The following is a 14,270-nucleotide window of genomic DNA, read 5'->3' on the forward strand; positions in this document are numbered from 1 at the left end:
CAAGTTTCGGATTTTGATGAAACACCCTGTATACATTGTTTGAAGACGTTCTTTGATCTGAATGAAACCGGTAAATTTGTCGTTTGTGCTTATTTTTTATCAAGACATAAAAGAAACAATTGAACACGGGAGTGTTTAATTGTTTTTCCTTGCGATATTTTCTACATTTTGTCTCCATGATTTTTATATTTGAATATATCGTGTATTTTATCCTTATATACTTTTTCCTTTTTTTTTATTTCTCCTTTCTTTTTTCTTTCATTCTTCTTTTTTCTTTTTCTCTACCTTTTTTGTCTATTTTCTTTTTGTCTATTTTCCTTTTTTTTCCTTTTTTTTTTCCTTTTTTTTTCCTTGTTTTTTTTTCTTTTCTTGTCTATGTTTCTTGTGTTTTCCATTTTTCTATTTCTATTTTCTTTTTGTTTATTTTTTTCTTTTTGCCCCTTTTTATTGTCTTTTTTTCTTATTTTCTCGATTTTCTTTTTCCTGATTTTACTTTTTTTTTTTAATTTTATTTATTTATTTTTTATTTTATTTATTTTTTTTTTGTTGTTGTTGCTTAAAACTTTTTGAATAAATATCGACTTTGCCGATTAATTTCCGTTTCTCTTTTTCACTTTACAGATTTACTGGGTTGGTGACTTGCTGGGGGCGGTAGCAGGAACTTTACTGTATGACAAGGTTTTCTCTGCTAACTCCAGCGACAAATGCCACATACGAAGCTGCTGTCTTGGAATTCGACCACCGAATCGTGCAGAAGTAGATTCCTCTTACGAAGAGACGGAGACCAAATCAGCTGGAAAGATGTATACATCCCTACCCAGCACCAAAGAAAAGGAAATGGATGTAATCACAACTATGTAAAAAAAAAAAAAAAAAATTGACAAACGAAAATAAAAGAACGAACGATGCATTACTTTGAATGTGCGCATGTATATGTTTGTATGTGTGTGTGATGAAGCGTAAGTACTTAATTACTCGGTGTTATATTGAACAGACGACCAAGTCTTCGGTGAGATTGATCAGAATGCTTCTAGGAGGTCGTTTGATAGCTGATGCCTTCTTTTACTACATTATAATCCCTTTCAATTTCTAAAAAAGTTTTTAAATATTTATAAATGTAACCATCAAATAATGTATTGATATACAGGTGGCCCACTTAAAAGTAGCCCGATCTATCTAATCTTTCTCTAATCAATTTTTTTTTTTTTTTTTTTTTTTTTTAGATTAAGCGTCCCACTTAAAAGTAGCCCAATCTCTCTAATCTTTCTCTTAACGACCAACTGACACCACAAGACAAAATGGAATTCTTTTTCCAAAATGATGGCGCTATATGCCACACGTCTCACAGATCGCTGACATAAGTTCATGATATATTTACGGAAGAGAGAACAAGGAACAAAGGGTTATGGCCACCACGTTCCCCGGACTTTTCATCGTGTGATTCTTATCTTTGGGGGATTTTAAAGCAAAAACGTTTATGCAAATAATCCTCACAATTTAGACCAACTAAAGGATAACATTACCAACGCTATCAGGAGAATCACCAGAAAATATCAACAGGCAATATCTGCAAACGTTTAACAACGTTTGCAGATATTGCCTGTTGATATTTATTATTTAACGTTTATGCAAATAATCCTCACAATCTACAGCAAGTAAAGGAGAACATTACCAACGTTATAAGGAGAATCACCAGAAAATATCAACAGGCAGTACCTGCAAACGTTGTTAAACGTGTCCATAAATGTATAGATGTCAACGGGGAGCACTTCCAGCATCTTTTATAACACTACATGTAATTGAAACAATAAAAGGACGTTCTTCCTCTCTACTACATTTTCTGAACGACCTTTAAGTGGGCCACCTTGTACAATAATCATACAATTATAATTTTGTTTTATTCTACAGAAAGCATAACGTATCGTTTAATCTGCAACTCAATAAACCTTACGTTTAATTTTTAAATACCGAAGAATAAAAACGGAAATGCTAAATATCTACAAATAATGAAAATACGTGTTAAGTCTCAGGGGTTTTATGATGATGAGATTGGAAAAAGAGATCAGGTGACCGATGCTTTAATCTACACAGGTTATCCGAACGACAGCAGCTCATTACGTAAACAGCTCGGGTTTTGTGGGTAAACGACATGCAGCAGTAATTTTATTTCCTCTCCTTTTCTCTATCGTTGTAAACGTCTTTTTACTAAAAGTTCTCGTAAACGTTCATTTAAAAAAAGAACAGCACAAATTCATTTAGGTTTTAACAGTCTCTTTCGGGTATAATTTATTCTTTACAGCGTACATGTATAAACATATAACCCCCCCAATCATTCGCCACGTCAGATTTTCGACTTCTTGTACCCGTGACGTCTTTCGGTTTTGCTAACAGCTCTTATAAACGTTATTTTAAAAAATGAACAACACAGATTCACTTGGGGTTGAACAATCTCTTTGAGTTTGATTTGTTCTTTACAGCATACATGTATATAAATATAAAGCCCCTACTCATTCACCACGTCAGATTTGTCAACGTCCTATATCCATGACGTCTTTCTTTTTGTTAAGTTTCTGTAAACGTTATTTATAAAAAAAGAAAAAAACAGCACAAATTCACTTGAGTTTGAACAATCTCTTTGGGTTTTATTTTTTCTTTACATCATACATGTATATACACATAAAGTCCCTAACCATTCGCCACGTCAGATTTTCGATTTTCTGTACTCGCGACGTTCTTCCTTTATTTGCTAACAGCGCTTGTAAACGTTATTCAGAGGAGAACAGCACAAATTCACTTGGGTTTGAATAATCTCTTTGGGTTTTATTTCTTATTGACAGTATGCATGTATATACATATAATACCTCCCAATCGATCTCCCATGGTGGTGAGAGCAGCTATCCAAAACCTAACTACTTTCTTGACTGATTCCATGAAAAAAAGTTTACGTCATATTCATTTCTGTCTGTGTATAACGTAACTTTCCCATTCTAAGCTTACTTTGACACGCCCACATTTAAATATGATTACACAGGTTGAATCTCCAAATACACCGTCCATCACTTATGTAAGAAATCCTTTGTAAATTGGTGGGTAAACGCACAGAAATAGTTAATTAATAAAATCTTAAACAAAAAATTTCAAATAAAAAATTTATAACAAAGTAAAATAATTCTCTATTGGTCCGTGTACTTCTAACGTGTAAAAAATTTCATAGTTTTTTTTGTTTTTTTTTACAGAATTTAATTTCTACGTTTATGTCGTCTCACTAAAACCACAAAATAGCTGCCAGCTTAATGGTTTTGACTTCACTAAACTTAGACGATTAAATGTGGTTGTACGAGTTTTTTTATTTTATTATATTTTTTTTTTTTAAGAAAAGGGGATTTCCCACTGATATATAGCGTAAGTAGTAGTCTAACTTTTTTTTACTATCTTTTCAGCATGAAGTTAAATAAATTTCGGCCATTGCTTTTTCTACACATCAAAAGTATGCTGATTGATATTCCTTTTCATTTGCCATTAATTACTTGTTTTTGTTTACGATTTCTCGACTGTTAAATATTTCGTACTTTAATAAATTGGCGAATTTTTAGGCTATTTTAGACTCATTAATCCATTGAGTATGTTGAGTACATATACATTACGCCAGGATGGATAATTATTGCCATCACCGACATAATTTAGTTTAAAAGAAATAAAGTTGGGAAATTAGTTAAAACAATTTATTCTGCTTCACCAACTCATTTGTGCCCTATTTGATTTAAAGTTAATATTTAACAAGAAGTTTTAAGAAATGAGTAAAAACCGTGAGTAAAATAAACCGGATATGTACTTACTTCCAGTAATGGCTGAACCCGGTTGTGTACTTACTTCCAGTAATGGCTGAACCCGGTTGTGTACTTACTTCCAGGAATGGCTGAACCCGGTTGTGTACTTACTTCCTGTGATGACTGAACCCGGTTCTGTACTTACTTTCTGTGATGACTGAACGCACATTATTTTACACAGTCACTGTTTACGGTCAATTGTTTTAAACTTCTTTTTATATATTAAATATTAATGTTTTCTAACACAAATAAGTCACATATGATTAGGCATTGAGAAATAATTTTTGATTAATTTCCCAATTGTTATTTCTTTTAAAATAACTTCTATCGCTAATAATAATGATTATCCCACGGTGTAATAAGCAGATAATACTTGCTAATTTGGTTATCGGTCATTAATAAGATGATCTAATTTACTGACTTCTTCTTGACTCGTAAAGAAATTGGTTATAAATTAAGAAATAAACCAACGCTTGTTTTTTTTTTTTTTTTTTTTTTATCGCCCCACGTTTTACTTTTCTGTTTGTTATCTTGCGTATCAACTCTTTTATTCAAACTGTTGTTCAACGACGACTAATTTAAAAAGTTGTAAGAAATTATCATAAATTCTGATTTGACCAATTAGATTTGTTTTTGTGAGAGTCAATGATATCGAGGGATAGGTTTTGCCTTCATTAATCATGGTTATGAGTCTTTGCAAAAGTCTGCTCAACTTGAACGCACGTTGTTCCAGAACAAGTTGCATCAGGTACGTAGAATTTCTGTAAATAAAAGAATCAGACTAAAAATGACTAAAATGTACGAAGTCATCGAAGCCAATCAGTCGTTATAGTCCGTTATTAATGCTTTAATTCCCTGGTGAACAAAACTTGGATTTTTTTTTTAAATTTGTTTATCAATCCTAAATTTACCCGTGTTATATCACGTACCTTTCTGTGGTTCAACTGAATGCCGTATTTCAAATTTAAAAGTTAATTCGTATAAACCAGCGTAGCACAACATACCTTTTTGTTTTTAATCGCTGGCTTTCAATACTTTTGATTTTATAATAATTATTTTGTAATTTTAGATTAAAACCAATCTTCCTTCATAAAAGACCATGTTTTTATCGGAATTTGTTTCAATTTATAATTGCTTTAGAATTACATGTTAGACCCCCTAATATCATCTAATATCCAATGAGCTTAAACATTTAAGTTGACTACACCTTCAGTGTGTGTATATATATATATATATATATATATATATATATATATATATCTCACGCTAGCATTTCAGCCTGGCGTTGCCCGGGTGTTTGGAGGTGTATATTGAGAAAAAAAGCGGTCAATTTTTTTAACTTTGACCCCTATTATGACCCCTTAAAATTTGTTTTGGGCTCAAATCAAGTTATTAAGTTAGATACATGTCCAAGGAATCTATATCTAAATTTTCAAGTGTTTAGACCCAAAATTGGCGGAGGAGTTTGGTAGAGTTCTCAAAGGTCAAATCGTTGAACTTTGACCCCTTAACAGCCAAATTTCTGGCCGAAAACCGATAACAAAGATTTTCCCAAATCTCAGTACCCTGTATATCAAATTTCGAGTCTGTAGACTAAAAATTGACAGTGTTATTGCGTAGGGAAATGTACACACAGATACAGACACGTTCACTTATATAAAATGTAGAGAGATAGCTATATATACATGCGCTTGAAAACAAATATATATTTATAATGTATCTATTCAGTAAAGTTGTTCAAAATTGCTGCATTTAATTAAGCTCAATAAAAATGGATTTATACTTTCAGAGCATTAAACATTCCAAATTTACAGAAATATTCGCTTAATTCACATTCATATTGTTTTATGTGAATTTGAAATGTTTAAAGTTATATATATGCTCTAAAGTATAAATCCATTCTCTGACTTTGTGATGTTTAATAAAGTTATAAATATATTAGTTTTTGAGGACTGGTTTCTTCTGTGGAAAGCAACCATGTTTTTAAATCTCCTCATGAGGACTCGTGGTTTAATCGACCATCTGTCCGAAACCTTAGTATGTTGTCACGATCGCGTAAATTCGTTTATATTAATAAAATATATTTTGCTCTTTTTTGTTGAGCACTCTGAATAACATCATTACATTCATGAGTTATCACTCTTGTACATCCATAACTTGGTGCGTGTATATGTGCGTATACATACAGATATATATATATATATATATATATATATATATATATATATATATATATATATATATATATATTAGTAAATTTTTTAGTTATACAGTGTTTGTATAAATAAAAAACATATGCGGTAATACAGCTTTGCCTGTTATTGACTACTACATTATAGACACTTAACTTTTCTTGGATTAACATCTAGAAAACAGCCATAAAGGTGTGTGTAGTAGTAGACTATGAAAATATATCGGATTAAGCTTAATCTCCATATATTTTTGTAATTTACTCTCTAGCTCCACTTACATATTGAGCACTGCTGATGGAAATACTGAGAATCTATACATAAAATATTGTATCTGCTTATAACATTTTATGTGGATATGTGAAATAATAAAAAAGGTGTGCGTGTGTATGTGTGTGTGTATATATATATATATATATATGTGTGTGTGTGGAGAGGGGTCATTTTACTTTTTAACAATACTTATATAATGATAATACCGTACTTTGGGGTAATTGCGCCATATCCGGGGTTAATTGCGCCAACTAAAAAAAGTGCTCTTTATACACGTGATTTCCAAAATAGCACTTTTAGCTAGTTTGCGCAATTACCTCGGACTTGTCGTAACTACCCCAAAGTACGGTAAGTATAATTGCTAATATACGGAATGTAAGCGAAGCAAGTACATCAGATTTTTAAAACGCACCTAGTTGAACCGCCAAACTGTTTTATGATATGGTAATGTGGAATGTACCCTTTTTTTTTTTTGTTGTTTGAGGCCAAATTACATACATTTCAAAATGTCAACTCGTCATCTTCCGATCAAAGAGGTGTTATTCATGCGTTGAATTCCAAAAATACCAATTCTGAATTTCGCTGTGAAAACCTTCCAATCGGAAACTTTATCTAGAAACAGAAAATCAAACTTTTTGGGTTTAAGTGCATCAAGACATCAACTTTATATGCACACCTCAGCAGATTGGCTGGGATCTGATCTGATACTACGATTCATCAGCGAGGGAAAATCCTAATCTAAGGCATTTTTTTATTACTTTTTATCTCGATCCGAAATCCACTTTTTGGGAAGCTAGATTTTTTTCATCACATTAAAAACCGATATTGTGTTTAACTCTCTCCTCGTTGGGAGGTTAGTGGATAAGGACATCGATTTTTACATTCAAATGATTATTAATTTTATTTTCAATATTTTGTTTTTCCGGGTACTAAATTTTTTTTTTTTTTTTTTTTTTTAACTCATATTCACCCCAAACAAAACAAATTGCCGCTGAGACGCTATTGTTAGGGGTATACTAACAGAGACACTTTAGGTAGACAGGCGAGCATCGAGACGTCTGTTCACGTTACATTTATATTTCAGCAAGTCAGTACAACCTAGAAAGATAATACCAAAGTATAGCAGTCTTTTAGCAGAAACTTTCAGAGTATAAAGGTATACAGGGAAGGGGTGGGACTTTGTTGCTTGACATGCTAATCGGGGGTATTTAGGTCGAGAGTATTAGTGCTGTGTATTTGTCGGAGCACATTCCATTAAAGTGCGTGTAAAACAATCACATGAATGCAACATTGCGGCGATGGGACAGGGCTAGAGCTTGGTTGACAGTTCCTGGCCTATTAGATTGGAGACTCTTTACATTTGGGAATGCAAGACACTGCATGTCATTTTCCCGCCATTACTGGGATATATATGCAGCTGGCGACTTCGTGCGAATTTGATATTCCCTGTAAACTTCCTTCTTCGAGGGAAGCCGGTATAACTACCCCAGGATTAATACCACATCTGTTCTTTTCTTTCCTCCTACACGATCTAGATGTGACGCCAGGTTTGTTTAATGTTAATAAAAACTTACTTTCTAAAAGGATCACTGAATCGGGAGAGAAAAGAAAAAGATTGCATCAGTCTAGAAGAGTTTCTCCTCCTCCTGGATTTGAACAAAACAGATAATACACTTTGATTCTAACCTAGATTCAATACTTATGTTTTCCTGCGAGGGCAAGATGTGATACAAGGTCGGTCTAAGGTTGGCAACATTCGGCAACACTCTGACCCGGGAGAAAAATTTTAAACTCCGGTCTAGAAGAACTTCCCCTTTTCTGATTCTAAACGGAACAGGTACTACAATTTAATCGTAGCATGAAACCTCATGTTTTTTTGCCTCCTTGTGAGTACTGGATGTAACACGAGTCCAAGCTTAATATATTATGTGCCCACTATTGATCCTCTAGAGGTGCTTTTATCCCTACAGTGTTCAGCAATGACTACTGATTGATTTGATAAACTCTCAATGAGTAGTCATAAGTCCTCTGACCGTTCAGCTTCTATTTAACCGGATGGGAATCTAAGGCCAGTATTGAGTACCTATAAATACTTGAGCTTTTATTTTTCAAAGATCGCATGCTTTTTCTAAGATTGAATTCAAAATGTCGTTACGTCATTTTTCCTTATTGAGAAGTTTCCATTTTGTAATATTTCCCTTGTAAGAAGGAAACCGTAAACTCTAAAGTTATATACAGATATATATGGTTTCATTGACATGGGTAGATCGTTACTGTTTAGAACAGATCTTTACAACCCATTTTAAACTCCGGCAACGGATGAGATGCAAAAAAAATGGAACTGTGTCTCCTTAGATTTTTTTGAATTCGAAGACGAAATGAAATTCCGAATTTAGCTTTAATCCTTTAACTGTGCCTATTTAAGTCACACACACACATGGATCTGTTTAAAACATTTTTATTATTTTCTTCCAAACGATTGTTTCAACTTGTAGATAATTCTTGGGTGTTAAATTCATGATTTATTTCTGCTTTAAATATTAAATTTAAGGAATTTATAAAATTTGAAACACTTAAATACATCAAATATAAAGAGAGGTAATAAACCGTTAACGTTTCAAGAATAATGGCGTAACGGATGCAATATGCTACTCACAGTAAAAAGAAAAAAAAAGATGAATACAACGACGTAGGTCGTTTTTTTTTTTTTCGTTTTTTTTTTTCTACATTTTTCTTGATAAAATTATTGTTTTACATGCTAGGATTAGTAGGTTGAAACACAGTCTATCTAATAAACGTCGTTGACTTGAAAATGAACTTGTTTTGTTTTTGTTTTTTAGAAGGACAATTATTTGTTCGTGAATATTCAGTTTCTTTGTTTAAATCGTGTTTTTTTTTTTTTTTTTTTTTTTTTTTTTTTGTTTAATCCCCACTGATGGGATTAGTTGAACATACCTTGGTTTTATGGTAAATTATAAAATGTATATGATATAGTTGAAACCATCGTTTGGGTTTAGATTTGTTTTTTTTTCGTTTAATAAAACCTCCCTAAAGGAATTTTACTCTTGTCAATACACTTTATACACACATACACACACACACACATACGTTATAAACAATCTCATGTAGCTAAACAATGAAATATGTCTATTAAAACTACTAGTTCATATGGAGATATGTTCGTTCGATTTCATATAGTACCATTTCATTGAACGAATTATTGCGATGGAATCAATAGTCGTTTGGTGTAAGTGACCGTTGCTATTTCAGAATAACGAGTTCGATTCTTGCTGAGTGTTGCGACTGTTGCGTGTCTGCGTGTGGGACCGTATGTAACTTTAAAGAAACCCCACTAATTTATCCCAAAGAAGGCACAAAGTACCAACTCTTGAATGCCACGTGACACATCAAAATATAATCGATCTTTTGGGGTGTCAGAAGCTTGAATTATTGATGCATACTTTGCAAAAACACATCGTTTGAATGCTTCAATATTTATTATGCTTCAATATTTACTGGAAAACTTTGTTGGAGATCTATTATTATTATTATTGAGGTATTGGTATTCTTTACGACTCTTACATAGAAGTAAAAGAGTCTTATTTTGCCATCTAATTTACATATGTGTTTATGGTGCATGCAGACGCACGTCTGTAAATTAGATTACCATTTATCTGTTTATTCATTTACTCACTAAGGGGTTTTACACGAGTCATTATCAGTGACTGCTCATCAGCAATAACAGGTAGTGTTTCCTGGAATCTGAGTGACAAGTCTTCCAAGATTTCCTTCGTGTTTATTTATTTATTTATTTATTTATTTCATTAGTTCTTATATCAGTCGTTACCAGCAATCTCTCGCTGATAAACGTGCGTGTGGTTTTCCTTGGAATCCGGGTGACAGAAAGTCTCCCCAGATGTCCAATACTATCAGTCCCTTTGCATCACCATTGTTGCTCACTCGTGTTCTCGCAGCAGCCGTTTAACAGTGACTCTGTCACTGATAACGGCCGGGGGAGGTTCTTTGGGGGATTTGAGTGTTAATAAATCTCTTCAAGATTCCGGTACTCTCTGTACTCTTCCAGTCGACGTCTGGATGGTGGTATCCCTCCTCGATCTTTTATCCTCCCAGACACTACTACTACTACTACTATTATTGTTATTACTATTACTACTACATCTAATCAAGCAACCCTGCAAAATGCTGATATACCAAATTATTTCATACGTAAAACTACCTCAAATGTAATGAAGTTTAACACTGAAAAGATTAAGTGTCGCTTACTTTTCCACTGGCGCTCAGGGTATTTGTTCTCTGGTTGAAGAAAGTAGAGGTACTTTTCACGAACAGGGTTTACTGAGAAGTTCGCGCGGCTGCTGTTCAAATTCTTCCCTCTAATCACTGCCAAAGTCTGTACTAATTACAACGACACTTCTGACACCTGATTGTGTGTTCCTTTTTATTTTCAGTCGCCATTTAATCCCTTTTTCCGTCTTCGTTTTTTTTTTTTTTAATCTCTTTGTCTGTACTTTTGTAGAAAACAAAAATGTAACCAACATGTAATACTCGCTGAAATACGTACAAATAAAGTCTTTTTATTCTTGACATTATTTTTCGTCTGTTTGTTTTATTTAAAAATTACTGTCGTTTTTATTTAGGTTTTATTTTAAATTATCTTGGCCCAAACAAAGTGTGCATTGCTTTGGTAGAAGAGACATTAAATGTTGTTTTTTGCATATCGACACTCGATTGGACAAAATCTCCAATTAAAAGTTTCTTTCGGACAATCAAAGAAGCAAGAATATTCGCCCCATTTATTGTTTTTATTTTATTTTTAAGTTAATTTCGTCTTTATATAGCGTTTATTAAAAGCACTAAAGAATGACCGTTGTTTAAACAAGATATGATTCAATTACTTCTCACTGTTATATTAGAAACTACTTACGTGAGTGGCAGAAAGCGGGGAAAAGGAAAAGAAGTAAAGAACTTGTTTGTGGCTGAATTCTTTTTATATTTGTTATTAATTTGCATGTGAAAAGAAATAATTGCTCTAAGAAGGACGAATTGGGGAGGACAAGCAGGAAAACTGAGAAAGAACCTCGAAGTTGAAATTTGTTGTTGCTGTTGATTACGGTGTTAATGAAAAAGCGTTCCGTCAATTTTCCTTTCGAGATATAGCACGGGCCTGAAGGTGGAGGAAAACTTGCTCATCTGATTGGAGGAGGGAGCATTCTGGTCGGACACAATAATAGCCGAGAACAGACCAGTCGACGTTCCTTGGTGGAGGCGCCACGGACGATTATTGATAAACCAATCGCCGTTCACATAATAGGAGATAATGCCTGGCAGAATGGCCTCCGGAGACTGAGGTGTTGTTGTAAGATCCATGGTGCGCAAATAATTGAAAATCATGGACAGTTCGGATATATTATTAGGCTGGTGCAAAAACAATGTCGTTTTTTTTTACTTCAACTATATATATAAAAAAAGGATATTATTTTTGTACCAACATAAGTTTTAATTTGGAAAACTTCGCCACTATTTGAGTTTGTTGTATATCTGTGCCTTTTGGAAAAGAATAACAAAAATTTATAAATAATACGTTCATGATTCTGATAGGTTCATAAGAGAGTGGTTGATGGACAGAAATCAGAAGCTCATAATATTAATGCTGGAGTCCCTTATGTGTCCATTCTGGGCCCAAATCTCTTCCTGGTCTACATTAATGATCTTCCAAATCACATGCTTGCATCATTTATGGACACTTATGCTTACGACACTACAATCTATGATAGCACATCAAAAACCGTAAACGACGAAGTTCTCTCTGATTCTCTCTCCTCTGATCTTGAGCATGTGATACAATGGAGAAAGAGGTGGTTGGTTACTGCATCTAAAACCAAGCTTCTATCTCTACATCATCTACGCTCTGATGTCAATATGGCATCGGTTGGGGAGGCTTCATGTTTGATAAGATTCTGGGCTTGACATTTATTCCTGACCTGAAATGGAACACGTATATCAAATCCATTGCCAAGGTCGCTGGGAAAATGGTGGGATCGTTCTACCGCTCCAGTAGATATCTCACACCTGATGCAATTCTCTACCTATATAAAAGCCAGGTACTGCCAACGATGGAGTACTGTTGACACATTTGGGCAGAAGCTGCCTTGACAAAGTTAAATAGATTCGTAGCTTAATGGGGGATGCCCTTTTCTCTTCCTTGGAACCCCTTTCCCATAGAAGAGACGTTGCGAGCCTGTCTCTGCTATATCGTTATTTTAATAGCAAGTGCTTAGCTGAGCTTCAATCTATGGCCCCCTCGCCAAACTTTCACGAAAAACACTCGTCATGCCAAAACCACTATCAATAATTTCCCATACTCTTTATCTGTACCTAAATCTAAATGTAGATTCCATGAACAAAGCTTAGAACTGCATGCATATAGAACTCTCTTCCGATCACCTACTTTCCAGCTGACTACAATCTGATTGTCTTCAAGTCCAACGTAAACAAGTTCTTCAGGAACCGTCCCCCTAAGTAATCAAATTTACAAAATTCTCACTACTTATGCTTATCGCGCTATAATCACATGGACTAATGTATACCCATTAACCCTTATTCTCGAGTGGCCTTCGGGCCTTGATAAGTCGTGATTCCTGTGTAATATATATATATATATATATATATATATAATCGATAGAGAATTTTCTCTATAATAATAATAATAATAAAAATAATAATAATAAATGTGTAATCTGCATGAATTAAAATATCCTATTTAAGCATATCCTACGATCAGGCAACACCGGGCGGCCTTCTAGTATTGTATATAACTTGTGCTATTGTTAATGTCTGCAGTTTTTATTATAAAGTCTTTCTTTATGTATACTAACATAAATGTGATTTATCTCTACAAGTGTTGTGAGGTCTGTGTACATAATGTACAATATACACGCTCGTTGCCAGGATACATGCGTGTGTTATTTCTGCTATCGCGCGATTACAGAAACACGCTCGTTCTTTAAATTTGAGGCCTTATTCCTATGAGAAAGATGTGTAGAAATCAATTACGGGCATTCAAAGGGAGAGATTAACCTTAATTAATCCACTAGTATGGCATGCTACTTCATGCATCTGTGTTTGGAGTGGAGAAAGTTATCTTCGCGCGTCCGCTCGTTGTTAAGTCTCGCTAGAAAGAGATCGCAATACCCTTCGGCGGAAATGACGTCTCACGACTCCCACCCTCCACCGAGGTAATACGTTCACTTCGCACTTATCAATCATTCAACGAGTACGTCACTCATTCCGGGAGCCCGTTTTAATTAGTCTGTTATTCTTTCGATTCCGAGATGAGAGAGTTTGGCTTTTACTCTGCAACTCGAGAGCAAACCCCCGATCGTAATCGTCAATTCATGCTATAACCGTCACAATTTCAAATTCCACTCTTTTAAAAATACTAATGGGTGAGTTCCAATGGTCCCAGTCGATGTAATAAAATGTTACAATGTATGTTTTGCTGTTTGTAATTATTGTGGTATGCTTCGCAAGACAAGGTAAAATAACTCACCGCCTTTCATTGATTAATTGTCCATATCCATTCGTTTCTTCTCGTTATTTTCCTTTCTTTCTTTCTAAACAGAAACTTTCACTTAGCACCACCGAACCACGTCACATGACCAGAACACAACTGCATTTCCTGATCTACTCATGTTGCTTCACTCTAAGATTTCGATGGACTGCATTGCCTCATCCTAATATTAACACGTATATCACATTGTCCAATGTTTGAGTCATTTGATGAGGATCTCATCATAAAGGTGGTCATTTTTTTCGGATCGTATCCCAGAAAAGCTGCGACGAGCGTAGTGCTCGTTGTGGTTTGTGGTCCATTCACTAAATCAAGAGAAACATGTAACTGCAGTCTTTGTAAATGCGCAGCCTTGATAGCTATTTTACTATTAGCAAGAAGTGATCACTA

At 34.2% G+C, this 14,270-nt stretch overlaps 1 protein-coding gene across 4 annotated transcripts in view; it reads left to right on the plus strand.

Moving 5' to 3' along the window:
- The window catches only part of LOC145297565 (aquaporin AQPAe.a-like), a 197,610-nt gene extending 186,711 nt beyond the window's left edge, over positions 1-10,899 (plus strand). For all 4 annotated transcript variants that reach the window (XM_080143579.1, XM_080143577.1, XM_080143578.1 and 1 more), the window contains exon 4: positions 622-10,899. In XM_080143579.1, coding sequence (XP_079999705.1) covers positions 622-861 — 240 coding nt within the window. In that variant the 3' untranslated portion in view covers positions 862-10,899. The remainder of the gene's footprint in view (positions 1-621) is intronic.
- Positions 10,900-14,270: the final 3,371 nt, after the last annotated feature.

Source organism: Euprymna scolopes, chromosome 18, assembly GCF_053919585.1.
Source record: "Euprymna scolopes isolate OS-2025 chromosome 18, ASM5391958v1, whole genome shotgun sequence".
Lineage (NCBI taxonomy): Eukaryota > Metazoa > Mollusca > Cephalopoda > Sepiida > Sepiolidae > Euprymna > Euprymna scolopes.